The sequence below is a fragment of the Tachyglossus aculeatus genome, chromosome 1 (genome assembly GCF_015852505.1).
Source record: "Tachyglossus aculeatus isolate mTacAcu1 chromosome 1, mTacAcu1.pri, whole genome shotgun sequence".
NCBI lineage: Eukaryota > Metazoa > Chordata > Mammalia > Monotremata > Tachyglossidae > Tachyglossus > Tachyglossus aculeatus.
The window spans coordinates 137,173,081-137,191,683 of NC_052066.1; the positions used below are offsets into that span (position 1 = coordinate 137,173,081).

At 43.2% G+C, this 18,603-nt stretch overlaps 1 protein-coding gene across 4 annotated transcripts in view; it reads right to left on the reverse strand.

Moving 5' to 3' along the window:
• The window catches only part of LTBP1 (latent transforming growth factor beta binding protein 1), a 438,291-nt gene that overhangs the window by 385,999 nt on the left and 33,689 nt on the right, over positions 1-18,603 (reverse strand). For all 4 annotated transcript variants that reach the window (XM_038760501.1, XM_038760417.1, XM_038760246.1 and 1 more), the window contains exon 2: positions 5,932-6,229. In XM_038760501.1, coding sequence (XP_038616429.1) covers positions 5,932-6,197 — 266 coding nt within the window. In that variant the 5' untranslated portion in view covers positions 6,198-6,229. The remainder of the gene's footprint in view (positions 1-5,931; positions 6,230-18,603) is intronic.

Genomic DNA, 18,603 nt, shown 5'->3' on the forward strand with positions numbered 1-18,603 from the left:
CAGTATCATTTAGCCTTGGGACGGGTCCTAACTGGGACCGTGACTACTTTGAATCGGTAGCAAGCAAGGAGGAGGCCAGAAGACAGTCGTCAATCAATCAATCATATTGAGCACTCATGGTTTTTAGAGTGCTTTATTAAACACAATATAGCAGAGTTTTGTCTAGAGAGCAGTGTGGCTAGAAGCAGTGTGGGGTAGTAGAAAGAGCAAGGGCTGGAGGGTTGGAGGACCTGGGGTGTAATCTCGGCTCTGTCACATCTGCTGTGTGTCTTGGGCACCTCACTTAACTTCTTTGTGCTTCAGTTACCTCATCTGTAAAATGGGGATTTAGCCTTTCTCTCGTCAACAGACTGATGATCCTCATGTGTCTTGGTGTCTACCCCAGTGCTTAGTATCGTGCTTGATACATAGTAAGTGTTTAAAAAATACCATTAAAAAAAAGGAGTTGCTAAGCCCATTCCATGTCCACAGAGAGCTTGTAGTCTAGAGGAGGAGCTTAAAGTCTAGAGGAGGAGTTTACAGTCTAGAAGACAAGCTTCCTGTCTAAAGGAGGGAGCTACCAGTCTAGAGAAGGGAGCTTTCAGTCTAGAGGAGGAAGTTTACAGTCTAGAGAAGGAGCTTACAATCCAGAGGACAAGCTTACAATCAAGAAGAGGGAACTTCCAGTCTAAAGAAGGAAACATCCTGTCTATAGGAGGAGCTTACAGTCTAGAGGCTACAGTCTTGACCTTTCAAACATTCTACATGCCTCTCAAGATGAGATTTATCCATCACCGGGAGGGATACCAGTTTGTCCATCTTGCTTGCATTGGCACCTCTCTTTGTAAAAATTAAAGGCTACTGTAGGTATTTCGTGACATCACTTTAAGATACATGGCAGGAAGAAGGGAGGGGAATTGATCATTTCACCAGATGAAATCATCTGATGAGCCTTGTTTGGTGTTCAGTTCACAGAGTTTCTCTGCGAGCTGTTGTCCATAGAGTGTGAGAGTAAAAACAGACTTCTTGATGGACTGCAGCTCATGGAGAAAGGGGCTGGCTATCCTTTTCTGCAGAAAAACATCCCCTCTTCAGAATGCCAAGCATCAGCGGTCAATCTTGCAGGTCGGACACTTCTTTCCAAACTGTATGTTGCCATCAGATAACCTTTCATTCATTCATTCAATCATATTTATTGAGCACTTACTGTATGCACGGCACTGTAATAAGTGCATGGCAGAGTACAATATAACAATAAACAGGCACATTCCCTGCCGACAACGAACTTAGAGTCTAGTGGGGGAGACAGACATTAATATAAATGAATAAATTACAGATATGTACATAAGTGCTGTGGGGCTGGTGGGAGGAATGAATGAAGGGAGCAAGTCAGGGCAGCACAGAAGGGAGAGGGAGAAGAGGAAAGGAGGGCTTAGCCAGGGAAGGCCTCTTGGACATGTGCCTTCAATAAGGCTTGGAAGGGGGAGAGAGTAATTGTCTGTCAGATTCAAGGAGGGAGGGCATTCCAGGCCAGAGGCAGAATGTGGGCCTGGGGTCAACAGGGAGACAGACGACATCAGAGTACAGTGAGAAGGTTAGCATTAGAAGTATGAAGTGTGCGGACTGGGTTGTAGTAGGAGAGTAGCGAGGTGAGGTACAAGGGGGCAAGGTGATTGGGTGCTTTAAAGCCAATGGTGAGAAGTTTCTGCTTGATGCAGAGGTGGATGGGCAAACACTGGAGTTTCTTGTGGAGCGGTGAAACATGGTGTGAACATTTTTGTAGAAAAATGATCCGGGCAGCAGAATGAAGAATGGACTGGAGAGGGGAGAGACAAGAGATTGGGAGGTCAGCAAGGAGGCTGATACAGAAATCCAGGTGGGGTGGGATAAGTGACTGGCTTAATATGGTAGCAGTTCAGATGGAGAGGACAGGGTAGATTTTAGTGATGTTGTGAAGGTGGGACTGACAGGATTTAGTGATAGATTGAATATGTGGGTTGAATGAGAGAGAGGAGTCAAGAATAACTCCAAGCTTATGGGCTTATGAGACAGGAAGGATGGTGGTGCCATCTACAGTGACTGAAAAGTTAGGGGCAGGACAGGGTTTGGGTGGGAAAATATGAAGTTCAGTTATCCCCTTCCACACAAAAGCTGTACAGCAACAATGGTCCCTTCCTAAATAGCTCCTGGAGAAAGAAGACACTGAGGGGACTTTGCAAAAGCATCACTGCAGCCTGCTCTGATCCCAGAATTGTGGCTGCAGGGACTGAGGTGAATATTCATTCAATTGCATTTATTGAGCACTTGCTGTGTGCAAAGCACTGTACTAAGCGCTTGGGAGAGTACAATACAACAACATACACGTTCTCTGCCCTCAACGAGCTCACAGCAAGTGGATGCCAGAGATCAAGGAATTACTTCTGACCAAGCAGGCCATGCATGCTCAACAACTTGCAGTGGGCCAAGATGCAGCCAAGAGGTAATTATGAAGTTGGCTTTGGGGCAGGCAGACCCAGCAAAGATGAACTCTTGATGGAAGATCAAGATCAAGGCCCACTTGAACTACCACCAAACCAAAGATTTCCATATATGCTGCACCACGCCCCCATGGACATGAAGAATTAATTTTGCCATTATCAATCAATCAGTTGTATTTATTGAGCACTAACTGTGTGCAGAGCACCACACTTGGGAAAGTACAACAGAACAATATAACAGCTCCATTCCCTGCCCACAACGAGCTTGCAGTATAAAAAGGGGAGGAAAGAAATTATCAGCAGATGGCAACAACATTTCTGCAATCTCCAGACTGTAAACTCTATGGGCATTGTGGGCAGGGAACATGCCGACTAACTAGTATGGCTTAGCGGCTTGAGCACAGGCCTGGGATTCAGAAGGACCTGAGTTCTAATCCCAACTCCACCACATGCCTGCTGTGTGACCTTGGGCAAGTCACTTCAATTCTCTGTGCCTCGGTTACCTTATCTGTAGAAAATGGAGAAAAAGAGTGTGAGCCCAATGTTGGACATTGTCTGTGTCCAACCTCATTAACTTGTATCTATCCCAGTGCTTAGAACCGTGCTTGGCACATAGTAAGAGCTTAACAAGTAATAATAACAATAATTATGGTATTTGTTAAGTGCTTACTACATGCCGAGCACTGTCCTAAACACTGGGATAGATACAGGGTAATCAGGTTGTGCCACGTGGGGCTCGTAGCCTTAATCCCCACTTTATAGATGAAGTAACTGAGGACCAGAGAAGTAAAGTGACTTGTCCAGGGTCACACAGCAAAAATTGGCAGAGCTCGGATTAGAACCCACATCCTCTGATTCCCAAGACTGGGCTCTTGCCACTAGGTCCATCATTATTATTATTGTATTGTACCCTCTCCAGTAAATACCACTGATTGAATAAGTGACTGCTCTTGACAGAGGATGGGCTGCAAAGCCCTCATCCCTGGTAAAGGAGGAACTCTTTATTTTTCAGGGTATTTGTTAAGTGCTCACTATGTGCCAGGCACTGTTTTAAGCGTTGAGGGAGACACAAGGTAAACAGGTTGGACAGAGTCCATGTCCCACATGGGGTTCACAGTCTTCACCCCAATTTTACAGATGAGGTAACTGAGGCACAGAAGAGTTAAGTGATTTGCCCAAGGTCAGAATCTGCTGTGGTCAGACACAGCAGGGAAGTGACTGAGCTGGGACTGGAACCCATGTCCTTCTGGCTCCCAAGCCTGTGTTCTATCCACAGGGCCAAGCTGCTACTGGTGACTGGAGAGAGGGGAAAGAGGAGGGAGAGTCAGTCAGTCATATTTAATGAGTGCTAACTGTGTACAGAGCAGTACTTGGGAGAATATAATGTAACAATATAACAGACATATTCCCCGCCAACAAGGAGCTTACAGTCTAGAGGGAGAGACATACATTAATATAAGTAAATAAATTACAGATCTATACATAAGTACTGTGTAGCTAGGAGAGGGGGATGAATAAAAGGGGCAAGTTAGGGTGATGCAGAAGGGAGTGGAAAAAAAAGGGAAGGTCTCTTGGAGGAAATGTGCCTTCAATAAGGCTTTGAAAGAGGGGGGAGAGTGATTGTCAGTCAGATTTGAGGAGGGAGGACATTCCGGGAGGGAGGGCATTCCAGGCCAAAGGCAGGATGTGGGTGAGAGGTTGGCAATGAGATAGACCAGATCAAGATACAATGAGAAGGCTAGCATTAGAGGAGTAAACTGTGCAGGCTAGGTTGCAGCAGGAGTGTAGCAAGGTGAGGTAAAAAGGGGTGAGGTGATTGAGTGTTTTAAAGTCAATGGTGAGGAGTTTCTGTTTGATGCAGAGGTGGAGGGGCTACGTTGGAGATTCTTGAGTAGAATAGAGGAAAGCACTTTACAAACATTGGACATCTAACACTGTGCTCACTTCTATTACCTCTGCCTCTTCTGACAGAGTGCCAGAGGTGTTTTGCTTATCCTACACATCATCTGAAGCCAGCCCTGTCCACACTACCAGGACAACAAAAAGGTCATCTCCTATCTATCATATAGTTCTTACTAGCAGTCCATAAAGATAAACTTATCAGTGGAGATAGGCTCAGAGAGGATAAAGGTAATGCCTAATACAAGGAAAAGGAAAGGTTTCTTGCCACTTATTTCATAGGGTTTTTCTAACTGATTACAATTAAGGAGAATAATATTGGTCTGTTCACACACACAAGATTAAACAGAAAAAAAGTTGGATTTTTAAAATGTCTCCTTGTACTATACAATTCTGAAAGCTGTTTCAAGGAGACATTGATAACATTCTTTACCCACACCAGATATTGGTTCAGCATACAGTACTGGACTAAGTTTGAACATTAAGAACAACATAGGACATCATTTTTCTATCATGGAATCATTGTAAATCAGCATTTTACAGTCCTAAATGGACAACAGTGAAAGAGGGAATAAGTGCTACATTGTTTAATCTCGGTTCAATAAACATCACCCATATTCAGGAATTGACTAAACCAGCCTATATTAAAACCATCACATTAGAAGTTCAGTATTATCTCCATTCCCCAAAACGAAACAGGTTTTGCTGACTGATCTTTTCCTGCTCTCTTGTTATCCATCCATCAGGGATCCAACTGCATCACATAGATCATAATTCATTCTGCAGAAGTGGGGTTTGCTTTTGGGGAGTGGACTTGTGCAGAATAAAATATTGGGTTATAAATTACAATCCCATTAATGGAAGAAATGACTGTTTGCCTAACATGGATTTAGGTGGTAATGTCTCGGGGAAATGGCTGCCCCTAGTAAAACATTTCCTTAGCTGGCTATTACAGGAGTGTATTTTCCCAAAAAAAAACTGCTAATATACATGTGGGTTCTAAATTGCCTCTCTTCAGGCCATATTTCAGAAGAATGGCTATGAGGAGGCCAAGTCCAGGACTAAGTAAACATCTTCACTACTTTTGTCAACAATCCTTATCTTCCCTTCAGACACTAATAATAATAATAGTAAAAATAATAACTAACAATTGTGGTATTTGTTATGCACTTTTACTAAGCGCTGGGGTGGATACAAGCTATTCAGGTTTGCCACAGTCCCCGTCCCACATGGGGCTCACAGTCTCAATTCCCATTTTACAGATGAGATAACTGAGGACCGAGAAGTGAAGTGACTTGCCCAAGGTCACACAGCAGGGGATTAGACCCCACAGACCACACAATTCATTTACAATTCAGAAAGGGAAAACAACACAATGGTTAACGGGTAAGAGCTGCTGGAGAAATATTTAATTGATTGATCTTTGGGTAGGTCACGGAATAAAGAGAGGCTCAGTCAATTTAGAGAAGTCCAGAAAAGTACTTACCGCCTCCTAACTCTCACCTAGAAATAAAGAAATGATTAAGCAGCTGCCAAATCGGATGTTTTGAAATGGCAAGGTAAACACAAAACTTACTGTGAATGCATCTGTGGAGATAATCCCACTGGAGGTTTCTGCTTTAGGGTCAAGGTCATCTGAGCCACAGGGCCAATTCTCTGTGAAGCCTCTAGCTTCTGGAATGACGTCTGCTGAGCCGTCTGCTTGGGAACAGACCACGGAATGGGGGCAGGGCTCTGGCCCCCAGAGGCTGAAGCGGAAGAAGTATCTTTCATCACCCTGTCCTCACAGGCGCTGCCTTTGGTACCTGGTTTACATACGCAGAGCTGGGGCCGGAGACACATCCCTCCATTCTGGCAAGGAGGAACACAGCTGGCTGTGGAAACAGGAAGGGGAAAAGCACCGTCGTCAGTCCAAAAAGTTAGGGAACCTCTAGCCTCCCCACAGCCTTTATGAACGTGATTCTGTGATGATCTCGAGACCCAAATTCTAGGGCCACAAGAAGCAGAAACATGAAAATATCTCGTCGCAACATTATCCTGAGAAAATTTCTGGTTTTCTATGGTATTTATTAAGCTCTTACAATGTGCCAGGCTCTGTTTTAAGCACTGGGGTAGATACAAGCTAATCAGGTTGGACACAGTCCATGTCACACATGAGGCTCACAGCATTAATCTCCGCTTTACAGATGAGGTAATGGTGGCACAGGGAAGTGAAGTGACTTCATTCATTCAATCGTATTTATTGAGCACTTATGTGCAGAGCACTGTACTAGGTGCTTGGAAAGTACAATTCAGCAATAAAGAGAGACAATCCCTGCCCATACCGACAGCCTAGAAAGGGGTAGACAGACATCAAAACAAGTAAACAGGCAACAAGAGCACCAATATAAATAGAATTGTAGATATATACACATCAAAACAAGTAAACAGGCAATACAAATAAATAGAATTACAGATATATACATAAATGCTGTGGGGAGGGGAGTGGGGGTAGAAGTATGAATATTCTGAAGACTTCTGTGATTATAACTGCATCGTAACGAGAGGAAACATTAGCTTCCAGTCGTGGTCTTTCCTGTCCTGCCATCCAGTCTCACACTCTAGATCAAACAGCCGACAAGTGTAGAAGCCAGGATTAGAACTCAGGTCCTTCTGACTTCCAGTCCATGCTTCTGGCTATTCCTCTGCAATTATGAATATACAGCCTTAGGTGCACATACCTACCCTGTGCAGTTGTACATCTGTATATACATATACACATTTGTGTATATATACTCACATATATGGAGTTCGATAGATCTCAGTTTTATCCGCCACTGAATCCATTTTTCCATACTCCAGGTTTTACCTGTTGAATCTATATTTTTCCTCCTGCACCTACTGTATAAACATGATCTGTTGAAGCAGCGTGGCTCAGTGGAAAGAGCACAGGCTTGGGAGTCAGAGGTCATGGGTTCTAACCCAGGCTTCCCCACATGTCTGCTATGTGACTTTGGGCAAGTCATTTAACTTCTCTGAGCCTCAGTTACCTTATCTGCAAAATGGGGATTAAGGCTGTGAGCCCCACATGGAACAATGTGATCACCTTGTATCCCCCCCCAGCACTTAGAATAGTGCTTTGTGCATAGTAAGCGCTTAACAAATGCATTATTATTATTATTATTATTATTATCTGTGTCTGCAACAAGGGAAGGGACAGGGTCTTCTATCATACTGGTAGGCAACCTAGTGCTTGGGAGAAGCAGCATGGTGTAGTGGATAGAACACAGGACTGAGAGTCAGAAGGTCATTGGTTCTATTCCCGACTCTGACACTTGGGCAAGTTGCTTCACTTCTCTGGTCCTCAATCATCTCATCTGCAAAATTCATTAATTCATTCATTCAATCGTATTTATTGAGCGCTTACTGTGTGCAGAGCACTGTACTAAGCGCTTAGGAAGTACAAGTTCCCAACATAGAGACGGTCCCTACCCAACAGCGGTCTCACAGTCTAGAAGACGGGCTCACAGTCTAGAAGATAATGATGGCATTTGTTAAGCGCTTACTATGTGTGATGCACTGTTCTAAGCGCTGGAGGGATACAAGGTGAGCAGGTTGTCCCACTTGGGGGTCTTCATCCCCATTTTACAGATGAGGTAACTGAGGTACAGAGAAGTGGGACAGGGACTGTGTCCAACCCGATTTGCTCGTATCCACTCTAGCACTTAATACAGTGCCTGCCACATAGTAAGAGCTTAACAAATGCCATTACTATTACAGTGTTCTGCACACAGTAGGGGCTCAATTAGAAGGATTAAAGCTGGCAACATGTGAAGCCACAGCAATAGGGCCTGGACTATCCTCAGCATTTAAAAGCCAAAACTCTCGGTAGCAGCTTCTCCACTGATTGGGGTATTTGGGAAACGCCTTCAGATCTCTATCCATCTCTAAGTCATGATAGTGGGGACATAGCTAGACACTTTCAACCTGAAATATGGATATAAAGGAAGTCAAAGGGAACTTTTGGGCCAGGAAAAATTTCAAGTGTAGGCCTGCCCACCAAGGTCCGTGCCTGTGTATTTTTCCCTCTGTGTGTCTCTTTCTCCCCACAGTGGTGCTGGGCTGGGTTAATTTAAGAGAGTAGGGATGATCCATTAATTTCTTCATCTGAAGGAACCCAAGAAAACACTAAGTAGCTCTTTCTAAACATTATAGAGAACTGAAATGGCCAATTTACCAGAGTTTTGGTACTTCATTTCAAGATTTTAAAAAACACAAGACGTCTCGAGGCCAAATCCTGCAGGATATGAAGCTTTTTTTAATCCTTCTCTAAAATGGTTCCAGAAAGCCCAGAGATTAGCAAAAAAAAAAAAAAATGGTTCTTGATAACAACATCCAGATAAAATAGCTCAGAACCAATTTTCCCATAGGAACAATGTTATAAAGGGAGAATTGGTATCTGAATCATGGTGAGATACCCTATCTTTGTCAAAATTACCCAGAATGCTGCATGCATCAGTTACGGATGAGTAATATAGCTACATTAATCTAGATAAGTTTAGTCGGAGAGGTTTCACAATAGGGTATTAGACTTAGTTTGCCAGAAGTTAAAACGCATATCTCAACCCTCCCTGGTGGCTCCAGCTCGCCATTAGGCAACCCCCAACCCATATTTCTCCAGCGTTCCCCTGCCCTCTTTAAACTCCCCTCCCCTAAACCCCCATCTTAACTTTTAAAATAGTATCTCCACTTCCCTGCATAACCTAAGCAACCCCCACCACTGTCTGTTGTCCCGGGAGCTAATGACCTAAAAGAAACTAGCGTCCTGAAGTTGAAACTGATATACTGAAAAGCTGAAATGGGGTGTGCCTTTAGAAATTTTCTAAGTGTCAATCATCTGGACTCAAGTGGCTTAAGCAGGGAACTTCCTGCCTTTATTGGATTTCAAATGAACTACTGTGCCCTGCACAAAGTCAACAGAAAGACTATCTGAAGCGACAAAGACACAGGATAAATGACCACCTTTCAAAATAGCATTTGTATCTCAAGCTGCAGATCAAGACTACCCCTTAGGGGCTTTCATACCTTACATATCATTCCTTTATAATTTCAATTAATTTAGTGGTTGATTTTTTCAATTAGAAACAGGCTTTGCTTCCACATCTGTGAATGATTTGCCATCTCTTCCTCTCCCAAAGTGTAGTGCCATGGATTTATTTACCAGGAAGCTGGCACTGGTCAGCTAGTAAAAATGAATGCCTCTGTGAAGGAGAAGGATTAGAAGCCAACCCAAAACTCCACTAGCCTGCCACAATTCTTCTTTCTAAGTGGAGGGAGAGAAGGGAAGAGGAGGAGCAATATTAGCAGGACAATGGCCTCCATCCAGTATCTGATGTGGTATTGCTAGAGTTTGTACCTTTTGAATTTTGCAGATGGAACAACCATAAAAACCCTAAACTGACACTTTAGCACCACATAATCCTTTCTTTAAAGAGAAAAGCCTGTGTAATACAAGAACACACCAAGAGAAAGAAAACCAGTCCCCAGTCTTCTGGCGGCTGAATAAAAATCCTCTTAATTCGGCTACCAGAGGTGACACGAAACTGATATGACTATTTTTGTCAGTACGTGGCAAGTTAATGCTTTATACAGAAGGCACAAAATGAAACTTGAAGGCTACAGAGCTCAACAAAATGACTTATGGAGAAACAAAATCATAAATTTAAGTCTGTCTCATTTCTTTCCAATTAGATTTGATTGGAGCTCATTAAACTTCAATAAAAAACTTAGTAGACTGTGTTTCTAATCTTTTTGAGCCAATCCTTTTAACTTAACTAGTTTGTGTTAATTCACATTAACTTAAGAGGTTTCCTCTTCGTAGATTTTGAAGCATTTCATTGTTATTTTAATGTCTAAGAGTCTTTGCTACCATATTTTTTATTTTGGCCATTGTGATCCCTACAAAGGTGATTTACTTTGTTTCAATTCTTCAATCAATCACATTGAGCACTTAATGTGTAGAGCACTGTAGTAAGCAGTTGGCAGAGTATACATTCCTGCCCATAACAAGTTTAAAGTCTAGAGAGGGAGACCAACTTTAATATGATTAAGTCTTTTATAATACGTAATTAAAAGGTATTTAACATAAGTTCTGTGGGGCTGGGGACAAGGAGAATATCAAGTGTCCAAAGGTCACAGATTGAAGTGCAGAAAATGTGCAAGGAAGAGTGAGCCAGAGAAAAGAGGGCTTAATTGGGGAAGGCCTCTTGGAGATGTGACCTTGGTAATCCTTTGAAAGTGGAGAGAGTGGTGGTCTGACTTAGAACACATAATGAGCACTTAAAAACACCACAACTATCTTGATTATTATTAAGTTGGCTTGGATTTAGAGTATTTAGAGTATTTAGAATTTAGAGTATTATAAACCGAAGTTGCATGTGCCTTTAAAAAAGCCCCTACATAAAACCACTCCTCTTGATTTGGCTCCCGTACTTTCATTCATGCCACAACTCGAAGCAGGTACAATTGGCAGATGGAGCAGGTGCCCCTACATAAAACCACTCCTCTTGATTTGGCTCCCGTACTTTCATGCCACAACTCGAAGCAGGTACAATTGGCAGATGGAGCAAGTGGTGGGCAAAGATGGCAAAGCTCCAAGTCACCTCTGAGAATGGAATTGGGGAGCACCCCCTCCTTCCAAAATGGTTCCTAGAATCAGAGGCGAATAAGCAGAGAGTGCTGCCTGCCAACAGGTAAGCCTTCAGCACTGGCAAGCAAGCACCTCTCTGTCTATGCCAGCACCATCAATACATGATACGCTTAATGAAATACCCAGCTTGCTCTACTTCTGGATCTGGCATGACAACACTAACCGGCCTACAACCCTTCAAGAGTGACGGTGCCCTATCTGCAGAGTGATTTAAATCTAGGAAATCATGAAAGATTTGGAGCCTACACTTTGCGGTTGTGCAATCAATCAATCAATCAATCGTATTTATTGAGCGCTTACTATGTGCAGAGCACTGTACTAAGCGCTTGGGAAGTATAAATTGGCATCACATAGAGACAGTCCCTACCCAACAGTGGGCTCACAGTCTAAAAGGGGGAGACAGAGAACAGAACCAAACAAACCAACAAAATAAAATAAGTAGGATAGAAATGTACAAGTAAAATAAATAAATAAGTAAATAAATAGAGTAATAAATATGTACAACCATATATACATATATACAGGTGCTGTGGGGAAGGGAAGGAGGTAAGACGGGAGGGGGAGAGGAAAGAAGGGGCTCAGTCTGGGAAGGCCTCCTGGAGGAGGTGAGCTCTCAGCAGGGCCTTGAAGGGGTGGAATTCCCGGCTCTGCCACTTGTCAGCTGTGTGACTCTGGGTAAGTCACTTAACTTCTCTGGACCTCAGTTCCCTCATCTGAAAAGTGAGGATGAAGACTGTGAGCCCCCCGTGGGACAACCTGATCACCTCGTAACCTCCCCAGCTCTTAGAACAGTGCTTTGCACATAGTAAGCGTTTAACACATGCCATTATTATTATAATTAATTGAAAAATACTTAGACTAAAGCAGATGCTTAACCTGAGACCTTAAAAAAAAAAAAATCTGCCTGGAGGGTATCCCTGAAACTGATAAAGGTCATTAGGAAGGAATATTGGGTGGCTCTCCAGTTCCTACGCCTGTCCACCTTATTTCCCCAGCTTGCCTTTCTGCATTGGGTCGAGAGCATTACCTCGCCACTGACAGTGAGTCAAGCTCAATGAATTTGTTCATTCAATTGTATTTATTGAGCGCTTACTGTGTACCATTTATTTATTGACTAATTTGAGGACCTGCATTCTGAAAGTCAGGGCAACCCTAGATACACAGACTAGAGTAACAGCAGCAATGAGGAAAGTTTGACACTACAGTGACTGTTTTTTCCTACTGCTTAATACAATGCTCTGCACCCAGTACACACTTCATAAGAACTATTAAATACCATCGTCGAAGCCCTACTAAAATTATATCTCCTCCAGGAAGGCTCCCCTGACTAATCGCTCATCTCCCCACCCCTTTCCTTTCCCTCTGCATCACCTATGCACTTGAGTCCTCACATTCCAAGCACCCCACCCTCTCCCCCAATTATTAGCACTTTGGTAAAAATAATTATTGTAATAATCATTATTGTAGAAATAATGATAAAAGTATTTGCTATCACTGTGCCAACCACTGTTCTAAGCACTGGGATGGATACAAGGTAGTCAGGTTGGACACCATCCCTATTCCACTTGGGGCTCACAGTCTAAATTGAAAGGAAAGGAATTTAAATCTCCATTTTACGGATGAGTTAACTTAGGCACAGAGAAGGTAAGTGACTTGCCCAAAGTCACACAGCAAACAAGTGGCAGAGCCGGGATTAGAAACCAGGTTCTAAGACTCCCAGGCTCATGCTCTTTCCTCTAGGCCAACCTGCTTCCCTACCTTTGTCCATATCTTTATACTAAATTGTTTCTCTTACCTGTAATTTACCTGAATGTATCATCCCCCCTAGAATACAAACTCCTTGGGGACAGGGCTCATGTGTACTAACTTTAGGGTATATTCCCAGGTGTTTAGTACAGTGCCTTGCACACAGCAAGCATTAAGAGAAGCAGCACGGCATAGAGGATAGAGCACAGGCCGGGGAGTTGGGTCACAGGTGCTAATCCCACTTCTGTCACTTGTCTGCTGTGTGACCTTGGGCAAATCATATCACTTCTCTGAGCCTCCATTACCTTATCTGTAAAATGGGGATTGAGACTGGGAGCCCCACGTGGAGCAGGGACTGTGTCCTACCCAATTTACTTGCAACCACCCCAGTGCTTAGTACAGTGCCTGGTACACAGGAACACTTAACAAATATCACAATTATTACTAAGTGTAGTGTACATGCCTCCCTTCTAGATCGTCTGGTAGAGTGCTGCCAACCCAAGGGCTTGGGGAACAGGCTGGGCCACTATCAAGTGGAGCTTACCCATATTGGGCTCCTCCAGGGTTTTCTGGGGGTGGTAGGGAAAACATTTAGGGGAAGTGAGGAGGTATGAAGTTGTCGAGGAGGAGAACCAGGGGCGGCAGCCAGAACCCACTACTCCCGAGCACTCTGTCCTTCAGCTAGGGCACTGGATACAAGGCATTTCTGTAGCGCAGGGCAGGGATTCTGCTGAGAGAAGGGGCTGGGGCAGGGAGTGGAGGGGCTGATACAAACACATCACTGCCCAGAGGGTGGCTGGGGGGCTAAAAATAGCCCTAGTTGGGGAAAGGGCTCGTCACCAAGACTGGGCCACACGGAGAAAAATGCTTCTGTCATTCAGGAAGATGACATTCTGCCTCTTCACTCCAGCCCAACCCACTGCTCAGAGTTGTAATCAGTATTGATGGGCTAAAGCTGTCACCACCATGGTCACCCCTTCAAAAACTAAAGGCAAATGTTCACCGACACCCCCAAAACACTTGGAGCCTGATAAAGTCATTTTGACATCCCCCCGCCCTCATTCACCCCACTAAAAATAGCGCACTGGATTTCATCTTCATTTATTTAAACATTCTTTTCCATTACGACAAGGAATCTGGACATTCTTCAGGAATTCAATGATTGCTTTGAGGCAAAGTCCATTCCGAAGTCAAAAAATATGGTCGCCTAAATGGAGGTCTGGGCTAACCGCTTTACATTTTAAATATAACTGGGAGAAGTTACTTTTTTAGAACATTTCCCGGAGCACTAACTGGGAGAAGTTACTTTTTTAGAACATTTCCCGGAGCACTGGAGGGCAGACTGCCTACGCCCCTTCTCTTTGGCCTCGGCCCCAAACAAGTCGCAGCCTGTCCGCCCCATGTGCCCTGGGAAGAAATGTGAGTCTAACTGTTTTTGATGTGATCACAGACAGCAGGTGAGAAAGCATTGCACTGTGTCTTCACAGCAATAACCAGCTGCCCTTTGAAGTTATTCAGTGACACAGAGCGATATCAGATCACAAGAAAGAGAACACGAAGTCAATATTTTGGTATGTTTAACTGTCTGCACTTTTTGGCCGCTAAACACAAATGGGTATTTTTATCTTTGACATCTCTGGATCAGCTTTCCCAAAGATGCCTAAATGCCTTATCGATTAATAGGATTTCACTGATTATGGACACTTCTGAGGTCATGAACATTAATACCAAAACTTTTGATCATTTAAATGACATTTCTAGAGTCCCAACGATAAAATTAAAATCACCTCACATCATGTGTTACAAAAAAAAAAGGATGGGTTTCTTGAGCTCTAATTCTGGTTCTGCTGCTTGCTTTTTAATACAGTTTTAGAGAGTTGTCATTTAGGTTCATCTAAAATAATGCCTTCGATTAATAATAATAAGAACAATTGTGGTATTTGTTAAGCACTTACTATGTGCTAAGTACTATTCTAAGCATAGGGTTAATATACAGTCCTGTTCCACACAGGGCTCATAGTCTTAATCCCCATTTTACAGAAGTAGTAACTCAGGCACAGAGAAGTGAAGTGACTTGTCCAAGGTCACACAACAGACAAGTGGCAGAACTGGGATTAGAACCCAGGTCCTTCTTATTCCTAGGCCTGTGCTCTATCCATTAGGCCATGCTGCTCCTCACAGACAACTGCACAATTTCAGTTCGCTCAGTTGTGAGCAAATGTGATAAACGCCTCTTTTTCCAGAAGGACTGCATGTGTATCTTTCCATCCAAATCTGTGTAGTTATTGAAGCAGAAACAGTTTGTTTTCAAATGATTAACCTTTAATCTCTTTGTAGATAACTTTCTGAAAAACTTTAAAACAAAAAAACTTCACTAATTCTAAATATACTACCGTAATCTTCCCCACAGTCATTTCAAAACATGTTTAAACAGTTTAATTTCAATATTTTTCACTTTCTACATTAAAAAGCTTGCACTAATTTAAACTTCTGGGCTAATAAACTATGCAGAAAAATCCAGTTATAAGTGATCTTTCCTGGACATTACTATCTCAGACAGTTCTTTGAAGTTCATTGGGGCAAATTTATGTCTATGTCTCTTGTTTTGGCACCCCCTCTTTCTTCCTTCCCCCTCCGAAGTATTTTGCTCCATATGTGGAAAAGCCTTTCAAAGTTCCCTGAATTAAAGTTCCCTCTCCCTTCCCTCCCGCCCAGATGAAAAACTAATTCTAATGATTGATGTTTAAAAACTATGCTCCTGTTCATATATGTTTGGCCACCTCATTGCCGTCACCTCTTTTAGCAATGGGGAGAAGATTTTATTCAAGCTACAAAACCCTAACATCACCACTATTGCTAGTAGAGAGTTCAATTCTCCAGTGGGGAGAACAGAGCTATCTAATAGTGCTTAGCCCCTTCGAGACTGTTCTTTGCAAGAGAGAAACAGGGTTAACTATGCCCAGGGACAAGCATGCAACCTTTCTTCACCAAAGGAACTGGGAATCCAATTGCTCTTTTAGGTGTATCCATGGAAGAGCCATTTGACTCCCAAATCCTTTAAAGGCCACTGAAATGGGACTGGATTAAATGGGTGGCTTGAAATTCCCATTTACATAAAAATGCATAGTTGTGTCAGTGTGCTTGCTAAACTAATTTTGAATTATTATTAATAATGGTGATAATAATAATAACAACAATAATTCCTCACCTGGGTACCCTCCTACTACAACCCAGCCCGCACTCTTCACTCGTCTAATGCTAACCTTCTCACTGTGCCTTGATCTCATCTATCTCACCACCAACCCTTCTTCACCTACGTCCTGCCTCTGGCCTGGAACTCCTTCCCTCCCTTTGAAGTCTTATTGAGGGCACATCTCCTCCAAGATGCCTTCCCTAAGCCCCCCTTTCCTCTTCTCCCACTCCCTTCTGCATCACCCTGGCTTGCTCTCTTCGTTCATCCCCTCTTCCCAGTCCCACAGCACTTATGTACATGTCAGTAATTTATTTATATTCATTAATTCATTCAATCATATTTATTGAATGCTTACTGTGTGCAGAGCACTGTACTAAGTGCTTGGGAAGTACAAGTAGGCAACATATAGAGACGGTCCCTACCCAATAACAGGCTCACTGTCTCCTCACATCTAGACTTTAAACTCGTTGTGGGCAGGAAAAATGTCTGTTTATTGTTGTACTATACTCTCTCAATCTCTTAGTACAGTGCTCTGCACACAGATTGAATACAATTATACAATTGAATGAATGAATCACGGTATTTGTTAAGCGCTTCCCTATGTGACAACGACTCTAAGAGCTGGATTGGATATACCATTCATTAAATCATATTTATTGAGCACTTACTATGCACAAAGCACTGTACTAAGCGTTTGAGTACTATACTAAGTATAGTACATACAGATTGGACACAATCAGTGCTTAGAACAGTGCTTTGCACATAGTAAGTGCTTAATAAATGCCATTAAAGAAAAAAATACCCATCCTAAATGGGTCTCAGAATCTAACCAGGAAGGAAGACAAGTACTGATTCCCCATTGTACAAATGAGAAAACTGAGGCACAGAGGAGTTAATGACTTGCCCATGGTCATACAGCAGTTAAGCATTAGGGCTGAGATTCAGCAGAGTCTAAATTAGAACCCAGGTCCTCCAGATTTCAATTAGGCCAAGCTGCTTCTCATTTTCCATGCTACTGTCTTATGTTGGTTCAAGGGCTAGGAGGTGAAAAGTATTACACTAGCCTTTGATCCCAGAGTAAATCTTGGGAAGCAGCATGGCTTAGTGGAAAGAGCACAGGCTTGGGAGTCAGAGGCTGTGGGTTCTAATCCTGGCTCCACCGCTTGTCAGCTATGTGACTTTGGGCAAGTCACTTCACTTCCCTGTGCCTCAGTTACCTCATCTCTAAAATGGTGATGAAGACTGTTAGCCCCACATGGGAAAACTTGATAACCTTGTATTTACCCCAGTACTTAGAACGGTGTTTGGCACATAGTAAGTGCTTAACAAATACAAAAAAAAATCAATTTCTTGACTGAAGACTCCCAAAATCTACCTCTGTCCCCTCATCTAACTTGCCATCAGCATATCTTCTTACCTCCAAACATATCCAATTAAATGTCACTCAGCCCACGTCTAAAATCGAACTACTCCTCTCCCCTCCTACTAAACTTTTCCATCTGTCAACATCAAGCGCTTAATATAGTGCTCTGCACACAGTAAGCACTCAATAAATATGATTGAATGAACATCATCTCTTCCCTGTCCCAGAAGCCTGTAACCTCAGAAAATCTCACTCCTTCCGTGTATTTAACCCTCACATTCAATCTATTGCCAAATCCTCCTGGTTCTTCCACACATCTCCCAGATCTGCCCCTTCCTCACCACCCAGATGGCTACCACTCTGGTCTTAACATGGCTAAAGTATGTCAGTCTCCTCTCTGGGCTCGCTGCCTCCAACCTTCCCCCCCACACCCATTCCATATGATGCACTGCTGTGTGGTGCACATTTCTATGTGACTCAAGACCCTCCACTGATTCCCCAAGTTCCTTTGCATCTGCAAAGATTCCTCACAATTGGCTCTCCTACTCACCCCTCTTTACACATCTGCTCTTTTCACTTCACCCTCTTTTTTCCTCTCAATTAAACCTTCTAACTATACCTCACTCTCCACTCTTCCACCTCCAACCTCACTTCCACTGTCCTCTGGTTTGTAGCTCCCTCTCGAAATTTGACAACTCACAGTTCTCCCAAATTTGAAGCGCTCCTGAGAGCCCACCTCTTCCAGTTTGCCTTTCCTGATTAATTCCCAGCATCCTAAGTCACATAAAACCATCAATCAATCATATTTACTGAACGTTTACTGTGTGCAGAGCACTGTACTAAGCATTTGGGACAGTACAATATAACAGACGCATTCTGTTATAGATATATCTTTATCTACTTAGCCTCCAATCTGGCTTCCAACCCCTCCACTCCACTGAAATTGCCCTCTCAAAGGTCACCAATGACTTCCCTCTTGCCAAATACAATGGCTCCTACTCTACCCTAATCCTCCTCGACCTCTCAGCTGCCTTTAACACAGTTGACTGTCCCCTTCTCCTCAACTCATTATCCAATCTTGGCTTCACTGACTCCATCCTCTCCTGGTTCTCCTCTTATCTCTCTAGCCATTCATTCTTGGTCTCCTTCAAAGGCGCCTCCCCCCACTCCCATCCCCTAACTGTAGGGATTCCCCAAGAGTCAGTTCATTCATTCAATCGTATTTATTGAGCGCTTACTGTATGCAGAGCACTGTACT